The 18,084-nt window shown below is 36.0% G+C and overlaps 2 protein-coding genes across 2 annotated transcripts; both read left to right on the top strand.

The window, feature by feature from the left end:
- Positions 1 to 4,043: 4,043 nt before the first annotated feature.
- LOC4334905 (uncharacterized) lies at positions 4,044 to 7,262 on the top strand. The gene is made up of 8 exons (XM_015778229.3): positions 4,044 to 4,149; positions 4,574 to 4,969; positions 5,070 to 5,250; positions 5,485 to 5,776; positions 6,093 to 6,165; positions 6,314 to 6,404; positions 6,519 to 6,598; positions 6,696 to 7,262. Exons 1-8 carry the CDS (start codon positions 4,126 to 4,128, stop codon positions 6,936 to 6,938), a joined length of 1,380 nt encoding a protein of 459 aa, XP_015633715.1. The 5' UTR covers positions 4,044 to 4,125; the 3' UTR covers positions 6,939 to 7,262.
- A 9,702-nt stretch (positions 7,263 to 16,964) lies between these two features.
- Positions 16,965 to 17,812, top strand: LOC4334906 (uncharacterized). The gene has a single exon (XM_015778710.3). It carries the CDS (start codon positions 17,053 to 17,055, stop codon positions 17,443 to 17,445), a length of 393 nt encoding a protein of 130 aa, XP_015634196.1. The 5' UTR covers positions 16,965 to 17,052; the 3' UTR covers positions 17,446 to 17,812.
- Positions 17,813 to 18,084: the final 272 nt, after the last annotated feature.

The raw sequence follows: 18,084 nt of genomic DNA on the forward strand, positions 1-18,084 counted from the left end.
GATTTGCGTCGGTAGATTATCTACTTGATTATATGGATAAATTAAATATTTTGAAAAATAAAGTTAGCAAATAGCTTAAAACGAGTGTTCTAAACAATACAGTAAAAGAAAATATTTTTTTATGAAAACATATTTTTCGAAACGTAGAATAAGTAATCCGTTTCAATAATCTAATAAATTTTAGTTGCTCATTTTAATATACTAGCATATATATATGCTATAGAATAGAGTGCATCATCGTCATTATTATTATAATTACTATTAAAGTACTATACTACTATTTGAACAAATCTACACATAGAACAGAGTCTGATAAAAAAAATACTCATAGATTAATTTGTACATCTTCCTCTCTGATAAAAAAAATACTCATAGATTAATTTGTACATCTTCCACCTATCAGGTTTAAAAATTGTAGCTTGGTAGATTAATCGTCGATAAATAAATGCACTGGGCAGCTACATGAGACCATACAGTAAATTGTTCTTTCAAAAAGGGCTGCTGATTTCATTGAATTTTGTTGTTTGTGAAGTTCGTTTTCACGTAGTATGAACAAATTAGTCGGACAGAATATGACCAGAGAATTAATTCCCTGTGTTGATTGAAATCATGTGGCTGTGAGAATGATCGATTCGATTGACCAAGCTCATATACCAATAGTTTGTGCCGACTAAACCCTAAAATACTTGACGACTCCTATGTCACACAATCGCTAGAGATCATTGCCAGCACATCACAATCCTACGTGTCATCATCAGTGCCCATAAACACACGAGAATGCATACTTCTTAACCATAATTAACCCTAATATAAAGTACAAAGGCATACATGCTCACGTGTCAAAGTTTTAAAAACCTTTGACCTAGCTCTTAATTGTGTCCATGTGGCTTTGACATATAACAAATCAAGACTCTGCACATGTGGCTCCCGAATTCGACACGTGTAATACGAAGAGCTGTTCTCTTATTAAAACAGGGGATATGGAATGGATGAACTCAGAAGAACTTGTTTGATTCGTAGGAGCAGCCAGCCACTAAAGTTTTTCTTTTTCTTCGAGCAGCTACACATTTAAGCTTGGCATGTGTCAATCAATGCTTGATTCTTGCCATGACTGAGCATATATAGTCAGGTTTCTCAATCATTTAAAATAATCGAGGTGCATGTACCAAGTTAAAAATACCCTTAGCTTTAGGAAAATCAATATATGAAAATAAGAAAATTCTTACTAATAATTGAACTAAAGCATATTGTATGTTTAGTATCATGCATATATAATAACATCAGCTAGATTCATATTTAAAAGGACCTCTCATGTGATGTTAAATTTTGATAATATATCATGAAGAAAAACAATAGAGTTCAGGCTTAAAAAGTTTATGATAGAAAAAAAATAATCAAATAGGTTAATTTTCTTTCAGTGATAAGCAAACGTACCCATCGACAACACGATATGGTGGCTTCGTAAATCTCAATATATATATATATATATATATATATATATATATATATATATATATATATATATATATATATATATATATATATATATATATATATATATATATATATATATATATATATATATATATATATATATATATATCAGTCCAGTCTTCGGAGGTGCTCGTAACCGTAGGGTGTGTGCCCGCGTTCATAGCTACAGGCGAGGGTGTGTGCGCGTATTTATATGAGTGCCTCCATATGTACCATGTTTTAAAAGGAAAAAGAATAATCAAATCGGCTAAAATTCTCTATAATTCGCTAGGCCAAAAGTGAAACATGACGCGCCGTAGAAAGAATTTTTGAAGCAAAATTGTCGTATCAATACAGATCGAAGACGTGACACGCCGCGTAGAAAGAATTTCTGGTGGCATGCAAATTTGTCGTAGCAATACAGAAGATGTGTCGAATGTTGGTCCTATCATGCATTTGGACATGTCGTAGTCTGTCCTTACTAATCTACTGTGGGTATGAATGATGCGTATAGGTTACACAACGCAAGTCGACGTTTCAGTATTCCTTTTCGCTACCTACCTACTGTTTCTAGTCTCGACAACAGTAAAACGCGTACTTTTGTATATATGCGTGTGCTTTGTTGTTAGCATCGTTCTCAAACTTTGTAAAGGGAATCGAAGAAGTTGACCCCAAAGCAAATTTATGATTTTGCCGACGCTCAACGGCTATAGTAATTAATATATATAAAAGCGACACTGAGTTTGAAATGAGAAAAGAAGTCCATTAATTTTACTTTTCCAAACTATTTTATTGGATCATGATGTTTAAATCAGCCTATGTTCTTCCAACATATATGAACAATGATGACAAAAAATGTCGTGACTTGATGCATCTTTCATCCTACCAAACTTTAATCGCAAAGTAAAACTTATAAAGAGAGAAACGATAAACAAATACTGTTAGGAGCGAAGTAAACTATTTTTTATTGCTTATGGTGCAAAATGAGTCGAAAAATAATTTAGGTGGTTAAGGTCTCTGGCGAAATAGTTCGAGGAAATAAAATAGACTAATAAGGAGGATAAAAAAGTGAGCTAATGAAGAGGTGTGGGATAAAGAGCTTATTATTTGAAAATCTCTCAAATGATCTTTTTTGTAACAATTAATATTTGGAAAGTGAAGTTTATTTTTTCATATATTAATTCTCGCTCCAATCATCTAATCCCTTTAATTTGGCCACATGCATGTACCCAAATTGGGGAAACTTTGGCGGCTGCAATGTTATCTGCTGCCGAAGTGGTAGAAACTATTAATATTTGATAGAATAGAACATCTGAAAATATTATAAAGGGGGAGAGATGGGAGCTGCAGAGCTGCAGTGCAGGGTGATTGATGAGCGATCAGCTTGAACGGAAATATGCGTATCTGATATTTATGCAGATGTGTTCTTGTTAGAAAAAGAAAAAGAAAAAAAAACAAGTAATGGGGAGGGGGTGTCGCTGTCTGCCTCTCTCTTGTCTTTTGATTAAGGAGGGAAGGAAGGAGGCTCAAATGGCTCATTGTCTTCCTTCCCCACCACCTCCCCCTGTCTCTATGTCATCGTTTCGTCTCCTCGTCTCTGCGTGTCGTCTCCACTTCCGTCTCTCATCATCACTATCAGTCTATCACTTGGAGTAGGTGACTATTAGCCAGTTATAAACATATTTAATTGAGATAAAAGATTAGAGAGAAGAGTAGTAGGCTACAGATCTGTAGCTAGCCAGCTGCAGCACAGACTCCAAAACGCAATGTGTATATGATAGGTGGGACTATATATTAATAGTATAGTAAGCAACTATTGTATGAATTAGCTATTAGATCGGCTATAGATGAATTGGAGCTAGTAGTGGGCTATACTATTAAACTTGCTCTAACATACGTTATAGTGATGCGGGCCACTAACATGTAAACCCGTGACAGTGAGTCTTGTTTGTCAGTGACCTATATACCTCCGACTTTACATCAAGACCGTCAATGAGGGCGTGTGAAATGAGTGATCGAACAGGCCCCAAAATTAGGTGCCCCAAATTTTTTTATATTCTAATCTACACCAATGCGTTCCGATATATTTAAAGGCCTCTCATTCCATTTTTATAAAGTTTCACTCTTACTCATTTGTTTATTTGGTTAGAAAGGGCTTGTTTTTTTAGCTTTGATAAGTGTTGGATGGCACTCATGGCCAACTCAAATAGCTATAACTCATGACGATGACATGAATGTGCGTTATAGGCATTAAAGATTCCATTTTTCTATCTAATAAAAATAAATTACTACATCATAACATGGTATTTTTGTAACATTTATTTAAAATCTTCTTCTAACTGAGATAAAGCTCTACTGCTAATTTTTTTTGTCTTTCCTATTTATATTAGCGTTAAATTGTGTTTCGCACCGAGGCCTAGAATTCGTAGTTACGGCCTTGTGTACTCTCGTGCTACTCTAGTTTCCATTCCATTTCCACCGCCACTCCCACCCAACCACAGTTCTAGTCTCCCCTGCAGCTGAAATCGCCCCTCCTTATTTATTGTGGCCTACCTCTTGTCACCGCTGCTAGCTCTTCATTTTGCACTCCAGACTACAAACAAGCTAGCTAGGATCAACAACAACAACTCAAACAATAATCTGCCGCCCGCCATGGATCAGCAGCTGCACCTGCAGGTACACACACATACCCTTCTTCATCTCTCTCTCTCTCTCTCTCTCTCTCTCTCTCTCTCTCTGCAACTCCTTTCTTTCTTTCTTTCGTCTAGCTTGCATAGTTGCATGGATGCTACTTCCTGGTTTCTTGTTTCTCTTCTTACGGATTTGTGCTAATCAATCGGTGCTGCAACTTCACAAGTGCCACTCTGCAATCAGCCATCCATGACCGTGATTTTTCTAAATAATTCTTTTAGCTACAAATTGTCCATGATTTCGGGATTGTTTGCCCTTCACCAGTTTGAGATTGATTCCTCCTCATACCCTACCCTACCCTCTCTGCTGAATGAAATTAATGTACCATCATCTTTTGATTATCACTTACCTGCATGTGTGCTACCTTCATTAACTGAATCTTTCTTATGCTCCTTAATCAATTTCGTAGGGGACTAGTACTGCTACAACTGTTCCATTGCAAGGTGACCCTGCTTCTGATCACCACCCACATCTCTCAATCGACATACCACCAGCTGCAGCAAGCATGTCACCTGCACCGACACAAGCTGCTGCAGATATCACACCCACACCGACCACTTCGATTTTGAGCACCAAAGCGAGCACACCTGCAGGTTCATGTTCCAGCAGAAGCACCAGCGTTGCCCCAAAGCCGCAACGATCGTCATCCTTCATGCTGAGGCAGACTGTCAAGAGCCTCTTGCCAGTGGGAAGCTTCAAGTCGTCAGTCAAGTTCTTCAACGCCAGAATTTCGAGGACATCGTCGCTCCCGGTGACCGATGTCTCGCAGGAACAAGCCGATAAAACTTCGACTACTCATGCTGTTGTAAGCATATATAACCAAACTCAGCTTGGCAAATTCTGTATGATCAAGAGCTAGTATATTATGTTTATTTTGTCTGACCGATTTTGTACCTGTGGTGCAGGATAAAGCAGGTCACATGTACCGGTCACAGTCGCTTCCCATGAACATGAAGAAATTGAATAATGGAAAGAGCTTCAAGAGAATGAATTCACTCGGCGGTGTCTACCGCGTAGTTCCTTCGACACCATCAGTCCCCGTGACAAGCAGCAATGTCATCCCAGATATAGTCCCATCTGAACCAGGTGTGTACCGTCCAATATCAGTTATATATAATATAGTTTCACCCCAGATAAATATGGTTTGCTGGTTGTATAGAGAAATTTTACAGTCCTCTAGGTACCACACATCATTCTAGTAAATTTTTAGTACGTACCTCATCTCGGTTTAAGATGAGTACATTCTCAACGATAGTAAAATTACCATTTTCTATATATATATATGGTGCTAACGATGTGAGTCGATCAATTTGTGTATAGGTGATGAAGATGGAGAGGACATAGCAGAGGAAGAGGCAGTATGCAGGATCTGCATGGTTGAGCTGTCAGAAGGGAGTGACACTCTGAAGCTGGAGTGTTCATGCAAGGGCGAGCTCGCTCTAGCTCACAAGCACTGCGCCATGAAGTGGTTCACCATGAAAGGTACCAGGACATGCGAGGTCTGCAAGGAAGATGTTCAGAACCTCCCTGTCACCCTTGTTCGTGTTCAGAGCATGCAGCAGCCTGAGCTTCAGACCAACCCTGCCAACGCATCAAGATACGATCGCCTCAGGTAATTAATTAACTTATTACTAGTATTAACAATTCATTCCATTGATCCTGCTGTTGCTTGCCAGAGCTTTGTAGTATTTGTCATACAGTTGGTTTGGTTTGGTTAACTACTTAATTTGATCACAAGGACAAGGCCATTAGTTGTGCATGGGATTTTTCTAGTAGTATATTATTAGGGTGACAAATTAAGACAAAAACACCTTTTGCTGGAACTAGAATGATGTGTGCCAATGGAATATTAACACCTAGTAAAACTGTCTGATGCATGAACAACAGCTGATGTTAATTAATTTGTCATCTTGTTGCTGGATGATCAGGATGTGGCAGGGAGCGCCAATCCTTGTGATCGTCAGCATCCTCGCCTACTTCTGCTTCTTGGAACAGCTGCTGGTACGTGTCTCTCTCTCGTTGATAACACTATATACAAGTGTACTAGATAACAAATTAAAATATAAATGTGTTCTGATTTCTTTCCTAATTAATTAATCAATTCCCTAATGTTACATGTGTGTGACATGCATATTATATATATCTGCAGGTTGCCCGTGATGGTATTGCAGCGCTGGCAATATCGCTGCCCTTCTCATGTATCCTTGGCCTCTTCTCATCCCTCACCACAACAAGCATGGGTACGTATGACGACACTTATTACTGTTGCATCATCACGCGTGAAAGTTACTTAAGTCAATAATTCAGAACAACTTAACTAATTAACTGTATTCTGTGCACGTTTGTGAGTGTAGTGGCAAGGAGATACGTGTGGATCTATGCGACAATTCAGTTTCTGTTCGTCGTCTTCTTCACCCATCTCTTCTACAGATATGTAAGAATCAGCATCACAATAATTAACTTGTCTAGTACAGTGACAGTTAACTGCATGCAATTAGATTGCAATTAACTTGTGAATTATATATATGCAGCTCCATTTGCAAGCGGTGATATCAATCATCCTGGCCACGTTTGCCGGGTTCGGCGTAGGGATGACCGGCAACTCCATCATCGTGGAGATTATACGGTGGAGGGCGGCGAGGGCGGCGGCGGCGCCGCCGGCTCAAACCCGTCATCGTCGTCGTCGTCATGGTCGCAGGCAACAACAGCCACCACCTGCACAACCAGCTGCTTCTTCAGCTGCCGTCGCCGACGTTGAGAACCCACCTGTATAATACTCATCGATCGTTACCTGAAAGGAAGGTTGGAGGCCTTGCAAACTGTATAAATTTATTTCAAACTAGGAAGTTAAGTTAATAAGTAGGCATGGAGTTGATTTTTTTGCTCAGGATCGATGCATGGATGCATGTCAATTTTATACTATATTTTTTCAGTTCTTTTTATTTTTTTTGGAGCTTGTGTGAAAGAATCAGTCTTAGTATAGTATATACTAGTATAAAATGTGTCCTGGTGTACAAAGTATGTCAGACATGTATATCTGCTTGAAATCTTGTATTAGTATAAAACTCTTGAGATGCTCTGCTCTTGGCTTGCTGAAATTGTAAACCATGCATCCTCCAGAAATTAATCTTCATCTTCAGATATACAAGTGTTACAATAACTGTTAATTATCCATATTCCAGACATCATTCTGAACGGCTTAATTATGTTTGGCTTATAAATTTAGCTAAACTCCTCTCTTCTCTAGACAATACACGTTGTGTCCTTTAATTTCCCTTCCCGATCGATCGATCGGCGACATATGTACAGTAACAGCACTGAACAACAGTAGCAGCAGCAAGATATATAAACAACCCAGGCCTCACGTTTGGTTGTGCCTATTGCCAACGACACTAGTGGTGAAAGAGAAGTAGGTTAGGCAGGAATTCCCTACCTATAGTACAAATAAATACGAATGGTCATGGTCTAACCTTATTAGCTAGCACAAGGTCTCTAGGATGACGACTCCTCTCAATTTCTCAACCACGCAGCTGCAGCTTGATTGTTATAATGTTTCTTCCCTATACTACTATATAGCAAAAATATTTATAAGATACACAACTACACATCAATGTACATCACAGAATAAATCGGCGATAAACAACAATAACTTATGTTACTAAAATAAGAAATATCATATACATATATAAAGAAAGGATATTCATAATCTAACATATCTAGTACATTAAATTAGAAGATCTTAATCAAATTACACTCTACAGATTATATGGATGCTAAAATACTTAATAGTTAATTTAGAAATCAACAAGTCTGGAAATCAATATCACTATTCACGTGAAAATAGAAATCAACAAGTCTGGAAATCAATATCACTATTCACATGAAAATAGTTCGAGTCAACGATTTCGCGTAAACTTCTATCGGTTAGGTTAGTGGAGCGATTTCGCTAGGGTTTCGAGTGTGATGGGCCAGAAAACCACCTTCTCAACATAACTGAATTAGTTTCTGAGCAACCTAGGATTTCTCTCACTCATGGTAGATTTTTCTTTAAAGCCAACGGGACAGGATATATGCTGGGATCTTAACTGCATTTTCTTTAGGAGCCAGCGGACCAGGATATATACTGGTATCTCAGCCTTTTCCACGCTAGCTCGACGAAGCCTATTTTATTTTATTGTGTGGGTAGAACTAGTATATTATAATTGTCGATTAAGGAACTATATGATGTTTTTAATTACTAATCGATACGATATATATTTATGGGTAAGATATTTGTACAATTTTTTAATATATAAGACTAAGACTAATATTTGCTTAGATCCTGAGATGTATATAACAAATTTATTTATCTATTATATACTAAAAGCCCATTAAATATCTTATAAACGCTCCAAGTCCCCACATGGCACTCGTACCAACGCTTTATGTGACGTTCTAATAAATTAGAGCATCGAGGCATCGATTTTTCACTTAAAAATGATTGGTCCATTATTATATACCATTAATTTTATTTAACAAATCAAAACAGAAAAAATCTCACTACTCATCACGTACACACCTATATAAATTGCTGAAGATGCCTCATTTTTGTGTTGTATTTTACTATTATTAGTTAGATAGAAAATTTAAACAACACGCACCTCTTCTTCTAACTATCCGCCCCCCTTACAACTGACTTTTACGGTATTACCTCTCTCCTCTCTATTACCTCCTCTCCTCTCCTCTCATGTTTAATTGCTTCTTCTCATATTTTTTTTATAATGATAATAACAATTAGATAGCTAAGTGATTATGATTTTTATTCCATAATTAATTCAAGATACATATTACCCATATTTTACTAAGTAAAAATATGCATAGAGATGGTATTTATGAAGAATTTATACATAGATTTGAAAATAAGTAACACTTAGACTTAGGTAGTAGTGAAGATATTGTTTTTAGTGTATTAATGATGCATTAGGTTTTATTTTGGTGCTATAGTTAAAGTTTCATCTTGAAATAAACGGTCAACTTTCAAAATAATGATAATTGACAATAGACCAATTAAAAGGAGGTTAGCTTGATGGTAAAAAAACATTTTTTTAACAATAATGGTTTAAAATTAGTTTGTTAAACATGCATTTTGAATAAACCAACTCTACTTACTTTTTTCCCTAAATAATGAAGAATATCATGGTTAATTTGTTGTATGGATAAATTAAATATGATATAGTTCAAGCCAACAAATTGGTTAGAAAAAATATTTAAGAAATGTCGATGAAGAAAATATGTGGAGAATTAAAACTTTTGAAGCATGATAGATGTAATCTAGTTGATATTTCATATATATAAATTTCTCAAACACAATCTATGCCTTTGTTATTATATATCAAAAGTCAATGAAACATCCTATAGAGCACTCCTAGGCCGCCACATGACATTATAGTAAATTAGAGAATTATATATGAGAAAATAGTAAAATATCTAACCTTCAATTTTCATTTAAAACGGTGAACCCATTATTTTAGATCATTGGGTTTAGCTTATAAGAAAATCTGCCAAGTCTCATCTACTACTCTCCCAAGTACTAGTATCGTTAAAATCCTAGGGATCGATATGATATTCTTTTAAAAACTTTGGTCAATATCATGTAGGAATAATACATTTTCACGAATCTTTTAGAGATATGAGACTAAGATTAATATTTGTTCAAAGGTGAAGGAGTATCTAACAAATTACAATATTGTCACTGCATTTTTCTATAATAGCTCTATAATATACTCATATAGTACTTGTGTATACTATCCATACCACAAGTGTGAATTTCACTAATACAGAGCTAATATAAACCATTTCAACAGTAATATAATCCACTAGTATAGGGTAGTATATATGGAGCACCATAAATGAACTTAAATTTTAGTAACAAAAATGAAAACATTTATTCATTATTGTGTTACAAAACTATTGTTGATCTCCTTGCCACCATGCCAGAGAGAGACACAGGGCATGGTCCCACCCCAACCTCATGTGCTCATAACATCGAGGAGTGAGTATGACTCTCTCGCATGTTCCTCATGATCAAACGCACCATTTTCATTCACCCCCGATCTTGTCAACTCATGTATATAAGAAAACGCTACCGAATTTCATAGGTGGTGACTGATATATGGCCTGGCAAATCCAAAACTCTAAGAACACTAATTGGTCCGTTGAAGGCGACCAAAGGGCGAATTCCATCACCACGTCCTTTCAAAAAAAAATTTCCATAACCACAGCTGCAGGTGAAGATTCTAGGGTCGCTATCATTGACACTATCATCGGTATCGGTATGGTGATCAATCTAAGATGCCCCCTGCAACATATATTTACGATACCAATGCAACATCAAATGACACTTATTGCTGCATCGTACACCGGTCAATATTACCACCGAATTCCACATAAGCAAAACTTGGTGATTATGCATACGCTAATATCAAGTTTAAGAATTAGCTCCAACAAAATCCTTTCACAAACATGCAAGAACAAATGTAGGGATGATGTATATATGCATTAAAATCAACAAATGCAATAAATGTGTTCTTATGGTGTAACCTAAACTAGGAAAACGCATAAATATTTTCTTATTAAAGATAGTTTTTGTTTAATTTCAGAGCTCAAACACTTTGAGTGGTATTTTTTAGGCTGTCCAAAATAAAATATTTTAATAGTAAATTTCATAAATTGCTCATATTAATTTCTTGCGAAGTTACTACATACAAACCATGACATAAATATGCAAATTCTCAATCAATTTTTACTAAATGTAAATGTATATGAAAAAAGCTCATGCATCGCATAGGCTACTGACTACTACATATATGTCGTGGCACCATATATTATATAATACTTCCTCCGTCCCTAAATATTTAACGTCATTGACTTTTTTAAAAATGTTTGATCACTTTCGTCTTATTCAAAAACTTTTGTGAATATTATTTAAAAACTTGAGTAGTAGTAGTATATTTAACAATGAATCAAATGATAGCAAAAGAATTAATAATTACTTAAATTTTTTGAATAATACGAACTGTTAAACATATTTAAAAAAGTCAACGACGTCAAATATTTAGTGATGGAGGGAGTAACAAATAAAGATTCTTGTGTATCCCCCAAGTACAATGGCCAGAATATTAGTGGATTATCTTTGAGACAAAAAGTTTCCTTGCACAAAATCCATTTCCTTTTTATCATAAAAAAAATTTGATGCGGAAAGCCTAGTGGATGTATATATACATAACGGCCTGACTCTGATCTTTGAACTTAACAAAGTTTGAATGATGTGTATATTTAGTTTGGGCCGGAAAAGAGAGTTAAATCTATTATCTATTATGTACTAAAAGTCCATAAAACTTCCTACAAACGCTCTTAAGCCGCCACGTGGCGCTATAGTAAAATAGAGAAAATCCTAGAAATTCTAAGAAAAAAGCAAAACATCTATCCCTTTGATTTTCACTTAAATTGGTGGGTCCAATATTATACACCGTTAGATAAAATTGATTTTAAAACAAACTAAATACCATGGTCCCACCTATCCTCCTCCCGCGCATTGGCAGGTGGAGTATATAGTACGTACATGGTACGTACACTTCCTCCCCCTTCCTTTTTTTTCCTTTTTCTTCTTTTTTCCATTTATATATAATGGATATATTTTTTAAATAATCATTATTTTACAAATAAAGGGTCTACCATCATATAATTTAAACCGGTGTACTCTTTACTTTGTACTATTATTTTCAAATAATGCACTATTTTAAAATAAATTTTACACAATTATATCGTGTACCTATCAAATAAACAATATTTATATTAACTAATTTATACGTGCACTTAAGCTAATGGCCCCATTATATAAATCATCGGATCTATTTTTTATTACATTGGTCTATTATTCTATAATTCTCAAGTAATGCACTGTTTCAAAATAAGGTCTACACCATTATATTGTGTATCCATTATATTAACAATTTAAAATCTATATAAACTAATTTACACTTACACTAGAACTGGTGGACATATTATTATAATCATTGGATCTATTGTTTGCTAATAAATAAAGCGTCCGAAATTTTCTTTTTGCCCGCCGCACAATGCACGTCTGCACCTTGGCCTTTCGCATGCGTGACGAAGCGTAGTGTCTGAGACATCTAAGTTGATCACAACCGCTGTAGCGCTACCGCTTTGCCACATATCAAATCATATATGGAGATGATTAATTTTGTTAATAACATGAAAAGAAAATTAAAGGTATGATGCAGCGAGAGAATAATTAAGCACCATGGGTTGTGTTTTTCTCAACACTAATTAGCTCTGTTTAAGTTGAAACCGAGAGTTGATTACATAATAATTATAATGTATCTGTGTTATGTCGTATTTGGATTTTGTAATATTTGTTCGTACAAGTGAAAGGAATCATTATGTTATAAACAAGGAAGGAAGCCCGCGCTGATGCGCGGGCATTTTATTTTTTAATGATAAAGAGAACACTAAAATAAGTATTATCTCACCATATTCGTATTAGAAATTCACCATAAGAGATGGTAAATTATCTTATAGTGGTAACTAAAATGAAAGAAAAATACTTATGCCGTGAAATAGATCATAGACTTTGATACTCTCAAATTTCAAACAAAAATCACTTAGTTCATGCTTTTATATAAACTCACATATCACCACTACAGATTATTATTGTCTTGAAAGTTGAGTCTCTTTTCATAAATGGAATTAAATGGAATTGTATTAGTACCATAAAAAGAGCCTAACACATCAGTAATACAATAAAATAATCACGAACACTTCACACATAATTCTCTGTCTTATGTCCACATCTATGCATAGATATTCTTAAACCATTCCTACCAATTAATAGGGTAGTACAATTAAAATTAAACATGAATGTCTCCCTAACATGTGAGACCGGGTAACACTACTAAGAACCATGTGAAAAAAATATTCGCTCGAGTAACAATCTCTCACTAACACAAGGGTTAGTGGGTTTCGATATTTCTTTCTTGTATTATATCTGAAGTTCTTTTTTAATTTTTCCCGTGTAATATTACATCCCTAGGTAAAGCATGTATGTTTTTTTCAGCGAATAGCTTGTACTACGTATGTAAGTTTAGGCGGACAGATCATAAGCATACGAACATAACAACATTTAATCTGAGTATCGAGAGGGGAGAATTGATTTTTTGCCCGATCTTACATATGTAGGTATTATGTAGGAGTATGTTAATTTTGGGAGAATGGCGTGTCCTACGTATGTACGCATTTTTTTCGGCTTTTATCCGGCGAACAGTTTGCACGTATTTTTCTTGTCGTCGTACATACACGTATGGACTTATGGATGGATGCTTTTCCATTGGTGTACAAATTAATGTATGGATTGTGCGTCGTACATCAGATATTCAGAAGGTAGCTAGGCTTGTCCATCTTGCTGAGACCAACTCCTACAAAACTTCTCGCGCATAAAAATTATTCAAAAAGAGAAGTTCACACACACATAATTGTGTCATACCTGCACGTGCAGTAGATTAGGAGGGAGGGTTTTTTTTTCTGTCGTTGTATACACCCTGGTACGTACACAGAAGAAGATTAGGAGTGGTGGATTTTTAAAAGATCCAATCTAATGGTCCAAAATAACGGGTTTACCGATTTAAATAAAAATAGAGGGTTTGTATGTTTTATATCATGTGACGGTCTAAGAGCGTTTATAGAGTGCTACATGGCGGTTTAGGAGCGTTCATAGTATGTTTAATTGACTTTTAGTATATAATAAATAGATAGACTGACGGTAAGAAAGCGGAGCAATGGATAGTGTGAGGCGCCGCCGTGGCATGGCTTCTTCACGGCCTCGTAGGAGTGTTTGGTACATATGCACAGTTTGAAAAAAAAAACTTAGAGGTGGAAGGATAGAGAGAATCGTAGGAGTGTTTGGTACATATGCACAGTTTGAAAAAAAACTTAGAGGTGGAAGGATAGAGAAAATCATAGGAGTGTTGTACATATGCACAGTTTGAAAAAAAACTTAGAGGTGGAAGGATAGAGAAAACTACCAGACGGCCGGGTCCTACGTAGTTGTCTTGTAAAATACAGAATATATGAAAGATTCCTTTAAACGATTATGTTATATATACAATTAATCAAAATTATACGGTAATTAAACATTTAGTATATATCTATCATTTATTCGAGATATTTAGATATGTCAATATGAGCACTGCTACACATACTTTTTTTTTCTTATTAAATCTTTACTAACAATCATCTTAACCGTTTGATTTAGATAGATAGAAGTTATGGAAAACCTAAATGCACTCATAGCATGACACATCACTGTTAGTAAGAATTTAGTAATAAAAAGTTAGTATGTATAGCCTTTTCCATCATTCTAATACTCTTCTCAACTATCCAACTGATCAAACGTACACTAATTGTGCTGGACTGCTGGTAGACAATAGGCGATTCAATTAGCACGGGGTGCTAGACTTAATCTGTGTTTTGGTGGTTGCTTTTTGTTCACAGGAGATAATTCCGATCCGACTCGTTGGTTCGTGACAGTCTCGCCGCCGTATATACCCATTAACAAATGAATAATGGACCGTAGATTCGTATGGGGACGGACTTTTTCTTTCCATTTTTTCACATCTGTTGCACATAGGAAGTACATTAGCCGGTTTTTAGGAGAGAGATTTTAACAAATCTAATCTAATGGCTAAAAATAATGGCTCCATATGTTTGCGCATAAATCAATGGCTAGATATTTTTTCCAGAATTTCTTATATTTTCTTTAATTTATTAGAGCGCCACATGGCATCATGAGAGCGTTTGTAGAATCTCACGTGGCGGCTTGAGAGCGTTTGTAGGAAGTTTAATGGACTTTTAGTATATAATAGATGTGAGCGCAATATTGGCTAATATCAATAGAACTCTTACTACGACAAGGGTGATAAAGGGAGTTTAAGGCCCTCGATCTCTTTTTTTTTCCCGATTCCATATTTTGGATTTTTGTTTGCACGCTTTCTAAGTTTCTAAATGGTGTCTTCTTTAAACAACATTCTAACGTTTTAGAAGTGAATTCATTCGTTTATACCCTCAAATAGCTATCACATAAATTATATAATTCATCAATTTCAGCTATTCTAAACCTTAGGTGCTACATATTTTTTTTCATGCGAGTCATGGTGATCAGTAAACTGGTGATCAACGGATCATCGAAGTCGTAAGATGAATATGTAAGAGTTACTCTGAACAATTGTAAATAGGTGTCAAAATTAATTGCTATTAATTAGACATCTAATGGCTTGCTAGCCACAAAATTAATTTCTCTCTACAAGTATATAAACATGGACGAAGTTGGAACAAATATTACCATATGTCCCATACATATATATTGCGCAGTTAATATTCTAATTAGTCATTTAAAATTCCTTAAAATGTTCTCAAGGTGCCACATGGTGTTCTAATAAATTCGGGCAAATATTAGAAATTCTAAGAAAAAAAATCAAAATATCTATTACTTGATTTTCACTTAAATCGGTAGGTCCAATATTACAAACCGTTAGATTAAATTGATCTTAGAACAAACTAAATACTACGAGGTCCCACCTCGGCATAGGTACGCACCTACGTGCACGGGTACCTACGCCTCCCCTCCCTTTTTTTCATTTTTCTCTTTCTTCTTTTTTTCCCATGCATCTGCTTCCCTCCCTTTATTACTATATCATGCACCTTCATGCGACGATTTAATCTAAAGAATTTTGAGTATCTTGCACTCGCATTTTTCATTTGCGGCCATACTACACGTACGTATATAGATGGATTGTATGATAATTAACTAGCAATAGTTTCTTATTTACTCGAGAAAAAAAACATGATTCAAAAGTTGTAAGTACTTAATCCATCTCCTACTCAAAAGTTTGTGAATGGTTTTCTAAGATACCTTAAGAAAAATAGAATCCTTAAATTATTATAAAATTACATTATTAAAGTTTGCCCTAAATCTATTAGACAAAATTTCTGAACAAATAATAATCTTACCTTTCAATAATATAAGTGCCCGCGCATACACGCGGGCCACCTTCCTTGTTAAACAAAATCGTGCAGCGCATAGCTAGATAAGCATATACTCAGCCCATGTTCAGTGAGGCAATTAAGTTTAATTTGGATCAGCCCGTGTTATCTATAATGAGAAAAGTAAGCAAGCTGGGTTCACATGATCAATAAAGGACTAGCTAGCCTGTGATCAAATAATCAATCCTTTGCTTTGAGATGAAGTCATGCTTTAATTTGTCAGTTCCCAAAAGAAAAGGGTGCAAACAGGTTGATCGACCGACGAATCAGCCATATGGTGAGAAGGTACTTCTTTTACTCATTAGCCCATTGGTGCCATTCTGGCTAAATATATTGTATGATCACTTTAATTTGTCAGTGAGAGATCAGCTGGCTTAGCTGCCTGATTAAGATATAATATAACAAATGTGTGTCTTTTTTAGGGTAATTAAGCAAATGTATGTTGTTGTCATGCAGAACTCTGAAGCTGAAGTAGTAGTGAATTAGTATATATTTTAGTGATGAGCTAGCACAAACCCCCCAACGCAAGGAAAGAAAAGAGAGAAGAAAATTAATAAGGTAGTAGAAAAGGAGAGATGCGATCCTTTGCCCAAACCCTGGAGCCAAAGTCTCGAATAATAGAATCACATCATCACTTCAAACCTCTTCTATTCCCATGCCTCTCTCTCTCTAGTATAAATATACGAACTAACCATGATCGATGCATTTGTGCTATCCATCGAGTTTGATAATTACTTCTTATTGTTTCATTAGCAATTAAGCTATACTAGCTTCAGTGCAGTTTAATCGATCATGGCGGCTAATTCCTCCAACGACACCGTCAACGTGGCCTCCGAGGTGAGCAGCATCCTCTCCAAGCTCAACGATCACCTCGCCGGCGCCGACGAGGCCAAGGAGCCGGCGGGGACAAGCATCATCACGCTGGCCGGGGAGAACAACGGCGCCACCATGGAGGTGGCCGGCGACGTGGAGGACCTCGTCGTGGTGGAGGCCGGCGGCGACGAGGACGACGACGAGGAGGAGGAGAGCGTGGTGAGTGCCTACACCAACAGCAACTACCAGGCTCTGAACAACTCGGTGCTCGTCGCCGGCAGCTGCGCCGTCAAGGACCCCGGCGTCCACGTCGTCATCGTCGAGCACGTCGACGAGATCCGCGACTACGACGACGACGTCCGGGACGAATAAGCCTGCAACTCATCTATCATCTCATCCATCTGCAGGTCATCAACACCATCTATACATATGTATATCTATCGATATATGGATTAAAGTGATGATCAGGTGATCGATCATGATCACCTGCATCATCAATCTACATCAGAAATTAATCGATATATACATCCCATCGCATGATCAACAGCTCGATATATATGTATGTTGTGCACGTGGCTTCGGCTTCCTTTGTTAAGTTTCTTAATTAATTTACAAGATTTGGTAGTCATATGTATTTGTTCTGGTTGTTGTAGTTGTGATCTATATTTATACATGTTGCTTCTATATATGTAAGTTGGTTTGTATGTGTTTTCTTCCAATAAAATCTTGTTTACTCCAATGTAAAAATGTTAATTAACTATAATGTTTGTTGATTTGTCTCAAATACCAAACGAACATACATTTTTCGTTTCCTTAAAAATATGGTGCCACATTTTTTACTTGATTTTAGTCATATTTTTATCTTTGTGATGGATATTTTTAACTTATATGTAAGTATGTTTCTCTCTCTCTCTTGCTACCTCTTCCAAGTATGTAATCATTTAATTTTAATTATTCACTTATATAATGTACATTACGAAATTTACAATGTAAATATTAAATTTATAGGGT

Source organism: Oryza sativa, chromosome 4, assembly GCF_034140825.1.
Source record: "Oryza sativa Japonica Group chromosome 4, ASM3414082v1".
Classification (NCBI taxonomy): Eukaryota; Viridiplantae; Streptophyta; class Magnoliopsida; order Poales; family Poaceae; genus Oryza; species Oryza sativa.